General features: G+C 58.8%; 1 protein-coding gene across 1 annotated transcript; it reads left to right on the top strand.

Moving 5' to 3' along the window:
- The first annotated feature begins 531 nt into the window (after positions 1–531).
- Positions 532–4,168, top strand: SCN2B (sodium voltage-gated channel beta subunit 2). Its single transcript, XM_081333805.1, has 4 exons — positions 532–705; positions 2,335–2,501; positions 2,845–3,055; positions 3,208–4,168. Exons 1-4 carry the CDS (start codon positions 657–659, stop codon positions 3,405–3,407), a joined length of 627 nt encoding a protein of 208 aa, XP_081189931.1. The 5' UTR covers positions 532–656; the 3' UTR covers positions 3,408–4,168.
- Positions 4,169–9,079: the final 4,911 nt, after the last annotated feature.

Genomic DNA, 9,079 nt, shown 5'->3' with positions numbered 1-9,079 from the left:
TCTCCACCCGCTCAAGTTTGCTAGCAGGAGCAACGGCGCTCGCGGCTGCTTTTGAACTGGAAGCGCGGCGCAAAGGGGCTCGGGGCCTTTTCTCGGTGTGCGCGAGAAATTACACCCACCACTCTTCCCACGGTAACCGTAGGAGCCACTACTTGGAGGTGGCTACTGTATAATCCTTGGATTATATGCGACGGTTCTAGAAGAGGGGAAGGGGGAGAATAGCCCATTCAGACGAAGCCCAACGTTCAGTTCCAGCCCAAACCCCCGCAAGCAACTGCGGCCAACGCGCTGACCCCAGCCCCAGAAGCTGCGACGTTTCCCGCCTGCCCTTCTCCGGGAATCGGCAACCGAGCCAGAAATGCTGCGGTCCGCGGGAGGATCGCGTCGAGAACCACCCCCACGCTTGTTCTTAGCCACAGCCCTTTCCCGCCCTCCCGAATCCTTTGCTATCCACCAACCAAAGAATTTTTCTGTCCCCCGATTTTTGGTAGTGGCGGCGACGGCAACAACAGTGGCCGCCGCCCCTCCAGCCGGCCATCTTGGAGCCAAACCCCGCCGCTGCCCAAGGACGATGAGTGCTCCGGACGGACGGACGGACGGGCACTTGACCTTCGCCCTATACAGCTGCTGAGCCCCGCGCCCCGCCGCCCTTGAGGATGAGCCCCGCAAACCCGGCGCTGCGGCTGCTGCTGCTCTTCCCGCTGGGTAAGTACCGCGGGGATGGGGGTGGGGGTGGTGGGGGTGAGGCAGGTTTTCGAGCTCCGACAGTTCGGGCAGTTGGGGGGCAGAGGACACCTGATGACGAGTCACCCTCTTCACGTGCGCCCCCAAGGTCTGGCCCGCATGGTGGTTGGAGCGGGAATCATTGGAGAAGAGGGGTGCAGCGGGTGGGATCGGGCTAGTAATCCGGTGTTATTTTCCTGCAGGCTAGCTTTGGCTCTTCCTCCTAGGTAGCAGGGGAGTGGGGGCTTAGGTAGTGGACGAGAGGAGACCCCCCCTTCCCTTCTTTGTCTGAAGCAAAGGCCGGACATGATGTGAACTCACGTGGGAATACTGAGCAGGGGGCACTGATCCCCTTTCTCCAGGCCTCCCCTCCCCACTGCCTTGCATTAATTCAGCGCCCTGCCCTGCTGCTGCTCCTCCTGCAGTGGGGGATTCAGCAGCTGCTTCTGGCTGGCCAAACAGATCCCTCTTGGTGTGCCCCCACAAGGCTGCAGAGGAGGTGCCAATTTCAGCTGAAATTAGATCTGCTGGGCAGAGCTGGATAACCCCCACCCCCACTCCCCAGTAGCTGCATCTTGTCCCCTGCACTGGTCCTACAGCCTCTCCCTCCATTAATATATCCTGGTCAGTGACTTTGGCAAGGGTGGGCACTGGCACTGGTTAAGCAGTGAATGTCAGAAGCAGAGCAGTTCTCTGCAGATCCAGCAGTGGGACTTCACTGAAGGAAGAGCAGGGATCTGCTGGGAATCACCAGGGCTGAATGCTAGAACCTGTGGCTAAGCCCACCCTTGCCCTGGTCTGATCATGGATTGCCCCTCAGACCTTGGGGGCTATCCCCTTGGACTTTTCCTGCCTTTCTCAAGAATGATCCCCTAAAAGTTGTTCTCTCTCTCTCCCTCCCTCCCTCCCTCCCTCTCTCTCTCTCTCTCTCTGATGTCCCTTTGCCCAGGGCGCAAGGGAGTCAGCTTATGCTCTGTACTTCCACTCACCTGCAGCTGCAGGCGTGGGGAGACTCACTGGAGTGTGGAGGGTTTTTTCTTGTACTCTACTGCCTCAGCCTGCCCAGAGATACAGGATCAGAGGGCTTCTTGCTGCATCCAACTTTTTCCTAATGGAATCTTCTGTGGATGCTCCTATGATTCCAGCTGCGTTAGCAGCCCTCTACTGCTTTGGCGAAGGCCGCTCAAGGGGCATCTGGCAACTCTCAGAGATCTCCAAAAGATCTTTGGGTTCCTTTCTGGGTTTTTTTGGGTGGGGGAGAGCACAGCTTAGAATTCATCTCCACCTGGATGAAGAAAAAGAAAGGCTGCGTTGCTCAGCATACCAGCCATCCCCAGGACTCTCCCCCCCCCGCACCAAACCACATCATTTCCCATCATTGTTGCTCTCTCTCCCCTGAAGGATGGTAAATGCCAGCATGCCCAGGGGCCCTCCAAGGTTCGCAACAATATATACTCAAGGTAGGAAACTTAGCCGGACTTGGCAGTGCCAGTTCTGTGGTATCCACGGTTTCTGTTGGCCTCCCTGTTGGAAGGATCTGCAGTATGTCTTAGTGCAAACAGGAATAACAACATTGTGTGTGTGGGGGGGGGGCTATTCTCTCCTTGCTAGTGATGAACACGCTGGGCATGGAGCTGATGGCCCCAGCCACCGTCTATGCTCTGAATGGCTCTTCCATCCGGCTCAGCTGCAATTTCAATTCCTGCTACCAGGTAGACAAGAAGCAGTTCTCCCTGAACTGGACCTACCAAACCTGCCAGAACTGCACCGAAGAGATGGTGAATATCTGGACCCTAGGGCTGGTCAATCCCTGTGCCCCACAGTTGAATGCTGCTTGTGCCTCTTGGCCTGTCAACTGTGCAAATTTGGCTAGCAGCCAAACCCTGTTTCCTCACCCTCCACAGCAGGAACTCTGGGCTTTGAAGCACGGGGGGGGGGGAGGCATGGACCATGAACTGGGTGACCCTTGTCCAAGTTTCCTAAGCTCTCTGCCTGTGCTCCCTCCCACTCTGCCCACCACTGCCAGGAATTCCAGAGAGTGGGCCAGACTGGAGCGTAGGGTGCTCCCAAAGACCCTGCAATTCTTCTGATTCTCCCACTCTTGCCCACCCTCCTCTCCAGTTCCTTCAGTTTAAGCTGAAAGTGGTTCCTGTGGAGCTGAAGCGTTTTGAGGATCGTGTGGAGTTTACGGGGAACCCCAGCAAGAACGATGTGTCTTTCACCCTCCACAACGTGCAGCTGGAGGATGAAGGGCTGTACAACTGCTACGTGATGAACCCGCCTGACCGACAAAAGGGCCATGGCCAGATCAGCCTCAAAGTCCTCACAGAAGGTCAGGATGGGGTTCCACCCTCTTCCCTTCTCACTTGCTCCCCTTCCTGGAAGACCCCAGAAGCCCACTGGGGGATCCTCCCCTCCCCAGGGTGCTACTGCGAGTGGATCCCTGTTCCCGTGCCTTGCTTGACACTGGGCTTCTCTCTGCAGAGCCCCCAGAGCGGGACTCCACGGTGGCTGTGATCGTGGGGGCCACCGTGGGGGGCTTCCTTGCTGTGGTGATCCTCGCCTTGGTCATTGTTAAATGTGTCCGGCGCAAGAAGCAGCAGAGGCTCAACACGGATGACCAGAAGACTGAAGAAGAGGGCAAGACAGATGGGGAAGGGAACCCAGAGGAAGGCATGAAGTAGGGGCGCTCTCCCCCCAGGCCGCTCTCCCTGCTCCTCCTCGTCCCTGGCCTCTTCTCCCATGGACTTTCTCGAAAGCAAAGAGCTCCACACAACATCTCAGAAAGCCCCGGGTACTTTCTCTCTCCCTCTTCACCAGGTGCTCTTGGGCCAGAGCGCAGCAGGGACTGGGGGCTGGCAGTGGGTTTTTATGGTGGGCGGGGACTTTGCTGAAACTGAAAACTGTCTGGGGTGAATCTGTACTCCTGCCCCAGACAGGTGGCTCCTCCATTTGGACAGAGGAAGCCCTGCTTTATGTCCCTGGCAAGAAGGCCTGCCCCACCCTCCACCCCTCTGCTGCCGCCTTCATGGCAAGTCTTGGGGAGGTGAAAGCTTGTTTCCTTTCCTCGTGGGGCGCTGGGTTCCCTGCTGGAAGGGGCCTGAGAGGAGGCAGCTGGCCTTAGGAGCCGATGGGGTGAGGGCTCACAGCTGGGTGGGTGGGAAGAAGAACTGAGCTCACCGGGCAGGATTTCCTCTCCAAAGCAGAAAGTGCCATTTCTCACCTCCCTCCCATCTTGAATGCCAAGCACTGCCAGGAGAATTCACTGCCTGCCATGGGCCAGCAGCAATCTCTTGCAGGACAGCACTGTGCCCCCCCCATCTTGCAAACCCACTGCTGGATTGTTTGGAAGAAGTGCTGTTGGCCCTCACACCCCTCTCATGAAAAACCTTGAAGATTTTCTGCCTGGCGTAAGCAGGAGGTGTGTGCAAGTGCACATGTATGATTTGAGGGGGAAGGAAGGGAGGGAGGGAGGGAGGGAGGGAGGGAGGAAGGAAGGAAGGAAGGAAGGAAGGAAGGAAGGAAGGAAGGAAGGAAGGAAGGAAGGAAGGAAGGTTGTCTGTTTGGGGCTTAGTGGAAGTGTTTCCACCTAGACCCACTGCAGTCAACTGGTCTTTGCTTTCTCTGCTTACATCTTTCCTGCTAGTTAGAACCTCAAAGCAAGAATGGCCCTGGAGGCCTCCGTCCCCCCCTCCCCCCATATCCACTGCTGGGATTCTCCACTCAGCAGCCCCTGAACAAGCTCTGGGCAGGCGGCTCCTTTCCTAGGATGCTCCCTGGGGGGTGAGAGCAAGTGATTCCCGGTTGACTTGTGACTGTGCTGATCTGTCTTTGGCTCTGCTGCTTCTCCTTGGAATTGCACTTTGCTGTCTGTTGATTGCAAACCGCCCTACACACACACAGAGAGACACCCGCCTCCTGTCATGTTCCCAACACCTGCCCTCTGCTGAGATGGGTTATACAACCTTTCTGTCCTTATTTTGCAAAATCTGCCATTCAGATTGATAAGTCTCAATCTGAAAAGTTTTCATCACTCTTTTTGTAACTGCTGAATTGAGGTGACCTCCATTTGCACGGACATCAATATTTCTTGTCCTGGGTCTGCTCAGGAAGTCCAACAGTCGCCTGAAATAAAGCAGAGCTTGCCTCTCAACACAGGCAGACCTCTGCTTCTTTCCCTGGGGGGATGGGAGCCTGGGGCAGGTCCTCTCTGTGGGCCTCCTCCTTCCCTATTTCTTCCTACCGGTGAAAGGGGAGGGGAGGGGGCTGTTTCTGGACGTTGCCTCTTCCTCCTCAATTGAGCAAAGAGGTCTCTCCAATGCCCAGGTGCCTTTCCCTTTCTTCAACCACTCTCCACTAGGCCAGCTGGATTCAGAGCCAGGGGATCTGAAGGGGGCTGAGAGTTGAAGGGGGGAACCCGGGGCAATCAGGACCTCGGAAGCGGCTTTTGGCCCAGAATGCCTGGGCATTGGGGCCTCGAGGAAGGCTGTGGGGCGACGCTGTTTGAAACTTAGGGTCACCGACCTGAACCTCCTGGCACAGATGAAGGGTCTGAAAGACTCCCGACCCCCCCCCTCCGCCTGCCACTTTATAGCAGGTTAAGTAGTTTGGGGTTCAGTACTTACACAACTCTTGAAAGCCTTTCGAGAGGGGAGCCGTCTCTGGCCGGGAAAAAAGTCGAAACTGACGGAAGCCGGTACTGCAGCAAGCGGCACTGGGGAGACTGCGGAGGAGGCCCCGGGCTGCTGTCTCTCCCTCCCTCCCTCGAGAAAGGGCTTGAATCCCTTCACAAGATGCACTAAAGCCCAAGGTGAAAAACTGAGTGAGCCCCCCCCCCCCCGCAGCCTCCCTCAATCTTGGCTCCCTTTCTTGGCCGGGAGGCTGGCGTGGCTGAGGAGGTTTCTTTCTCTCTCAGCCCTCGGCCAGGCAAGGGAATCCGCCGCCCCTTTGGGTGAGCAGACCTGCTATCTCACCTGGAGGTGAAGGAGGCGCTCAGGAAGTGCCCGGTCTCAGCTGTGACCCTGAGCATCCACAGCGCCAACGTGGCAATTTGCCACAGAATCTTAGCGTCGGAGAGCTAGGAAAAAAAGCCGGACACCCGGAAGGAGCATCAACACGCTACAGACGGGTAGCTAGCCGCCCCCGAGGACCGGAGCCGACTGAGCTGCTTGGCCCAGTTTCTCCTTTTCCTTGGATGCTGCCGCGCCTCCGGCTGCTCAAGATCAGGGCCTTCCTCGGCCCAGAGTAAGTTCTGCAGCGGCCCATCCAAGAAGGGCCGCCTGAGGCTGCGGGGGCGCCTGACTCTCTGTCCCTCCATCCCACCGTGGCTGAGAGTCTGCGACCAGAAGGGCGGGAAGGAAAGAGGGGGGCGGGACCTCTCCCTCACTCCCGCAGACTGTCTAGCGGTCCTTGCTGGAGCTACAAACCCGCTCGGGCCGACCGATAGCGGACGAAAGCTGCGGGGTTCTTGGCTCCCTGCTGGGCAGGCCAAGGGCGGATCACGCGAGAGATGCCCCTTCTCTGCCGCACTTCTTCCGCTCCTGGAGGGCGGCGGCTTCTTTCCTGGAGGGTGCAACACTTCGGCGGAGCAGGAGGCAGACGCGGCCACCTGGTTTGCAGCCCAGGTGCGGCAGATCCCGGCAGAGCGAAAGCCGCTATGGCCCCGGACTCCTTTGGCCGGGAAGACGAAGCGCTGGCTTAGGTCGGGTTTTCTCAAGAGTTTCTCCGAGGGGCGGTGTCCCTCGGGCGTCTGCAAGCATCTCCCTTGGCGGCCGGAGAGAGCGGCCTCGTTGCGCTTCTCAGCCTCCCTCGAGGGCCTTCTGAGCAGGGCGTCGAGTGCGCGCGCGTGCCAGACCCTTTCTGGTCGGGAGAAACTTCGAAACAAAGAAAGGGGCAATCAAAGTCCCCTGCCCCGACTCGCGTCCTGCCCTCCGAATAGCCCAGAAACGTGAACCGCCCCCTAACCTGAAGGAGCCCGTTTTCTCGCCCGGTGCTGAAGAGAACTGTCTGCAGAAAGCGGCAGTGCCCCCGAGGAAGCCTGGCCGTCTGGTCCTGAAACTTCCCCGCGCTCGAGTGAGGTCAGCGGGAAGAGGCCCTACTGCAGGCTGGGGAGAGGGGCAAGCGATGCCGCGAGTGCGGAGCAGCCAGCGGAGGAGAGGCTGAAGCAGCAAACCGCTCAAGCCGAGTGGGCGGCCGGCAGCGAGAGCTGGGTGTCCCAGGGCAGAGGACGTCCGCAGAGGTTCTTGGGGCGTGTGCAAAGCGCCTGGTCCACTCGTGCTTGCTGTCCTCTGGAGAGACACCCCCCCCCCGGAGGCGGAGAAACCCAACTCCTCAGCCTGGAGAGCAGCTTGAAATCCAAGGACGAGCAGTTCTTCCGGGACGCCCTGCTTTCCGCCCCCTCGCCCCCCCTCCCCGGGAAGGGAAGATTGCTAAGCCAGCAGTTTGCTTCGCGCCAGTTGGGCGCGCTCCCGGGCCCTTCTATTTCTGCGCCCGACGATCAGTCGGTGAGAGCGAGAGGGCACAAGGAGGGCAAGCGGCCGGCCGCAGCCGCGCACCTACGAAGGCGGGGACAGCCTGAGAGAGAGGATCGCCTCCGCGGGAGAGGGCTTGGCGGCCAGAGAGCCAGGCCACGTGCCCCTCCCCTCCTACGAGGCCCCTTTTCGGCCTCGGGGAAGCCACCGGATTTCCTCGGTGAAGTCTTCGCAAGAATTCGCCGGCGCCGGCACGGAGAGGCTACCTGCTGATGTTAGGCTGTGCAGAGCCGCAGAAAGCTTTGCAGGATCGATAGCTGTGAGGCCTTGGGGATAAATTGCCCCCTCCCGGCTTCCTTCCCTGGAAGGCTACAAGCGGCAGAAAAGAACAGAGGAGCGTCGGAGAAACGGCGCAAGGTTGCTGAGACCGCAGAGAGCCAAGCTTCTCCAGCGAGCGCTGAGATTTCTGTCCGGTGCTCACTCTTTGAGGGCTGAGGCTCGCTGGCACCAATAAAATGCCCCTTTGCATGGGGAGCACGAAGGCCTCTTCTCATCTGGAGAGTCCTGGCCAGTTCCTGGCTGAAGTCCAGCCAGGGCCTCAATGGGGCTAGGCTCTTGGCCTAGTGCCCCTTTCTTTCTGCAATGGTCACCCGCAAAAGAGGCATGGAAAAAGAATTCCCCTCCTCCCATGCAGTAAGAGTTGCTCATCCCCACCCCCCACCCCCTGGCTGCTGCCCAGAATTTCTGGCACCTTTACAGCTTTTTTTTTAATCTTTCACTGCACAATCCCTGAGTCATGATTCTCTGGGAGCTTCAGAAGCTGCCACTACCGCAGCATCTCCGCACCATCTGCCTGCCACATCAGCAGAACCCAGCCTGTGGCTCAGGATGCCCCCCAAGACTGGCAGCCTCTGCCCTGCCCCACAGCTCTGCCCCTTCAGCCAGGAACTTAACTTTTCTTCTTTCCCCCATCTCTCCCCTTCCTATGCAGCACCAGAAGGAACTCATTGCCGGGTGGGGTGGTATTTCTCTGGCACACGCTAGGCCGAGGGTTGCCCTACTGCTTCCCAGAGAGTGGGGTGCTGGAGCCCAACCTCCTCCTGCATCCCTGGGCCATGTGAGCAGTGAATTCCTGAGATGCCTGAAGCGGGTTTGGGCTTGGGGAGCACAGGAAGTGCTGATGGGAAAGGCCTGTCCTTAAGGCTGGCGGGGCTAAATTGTCAGCAAGATCCCAGCACCCCATAAGTGAAAGAAGTCCTTCCTTAATCAGCACAAGGTCTTTTCTCCTGCTGCTTCAGCAGTGAGTCCTCCTTTGTATGTGAGAAAGTATCTTCTCTGTGCCCCTTTGCTACCCCCTTCACCTGATTTTCCTTTCCCTGCTCCAAAGGTTCCAGCCAGCCTATCTAACCTTCTCAACCCGCAGATATCCCACTGTAGCTTCCCCACTGCCCTGCGGGGGGGATTCAAGGCTGGGAAGAGTCAAGCTGTGCAGGGCTTCCTTCCTATTCTACTAAACAGATAAAGGTCACCTCGCCTGCCCCTTTTTCGCCCCCAAAAGCTTCCTTTGTTGAATGCTTGGAAGTTCCCAAGGCCTAATTCAGCCGTGTGCGCACCGGCCAACCCACAGTTTGCTTAACCCTGATTGGGGGAACAGACCAGGGGAACACGGCATCCCGGCGGGGTATTTTCAAAGCAACCAACGCTGGCGCTGCGGGCGGCAGGAGGGCAACGGCCTTCGGGGAGGACGGCGCTGCTCCCCAGGCCCGGTATGACGAGGCTGCGCGCGCCCTCCGCGCCTCTGCGGGGGCCTGGCATCACCGCGGAGGCGGTTCCGGGAGTGTCCGCCTCCGCCTCCTCCTCTCGCTGCCTTTTGGGCTGCCGGCTGG

This window comes from Vipera berus (genome assembly GCF_964194415.1).
Source record: "Vipera berus genome assembly, chromosome: 8".
Lineage (NCBI taxonomy): Eukaryota > Metazoa > Chordata > Lepidosauria > Squamata > Viperidae > Vipera > Vipera berus.
The sequence above is the reverse complement of the archived record's forward strand: the minus strand, read 5'-3'. Positions and strand labels throughout refer to the sequence as shown.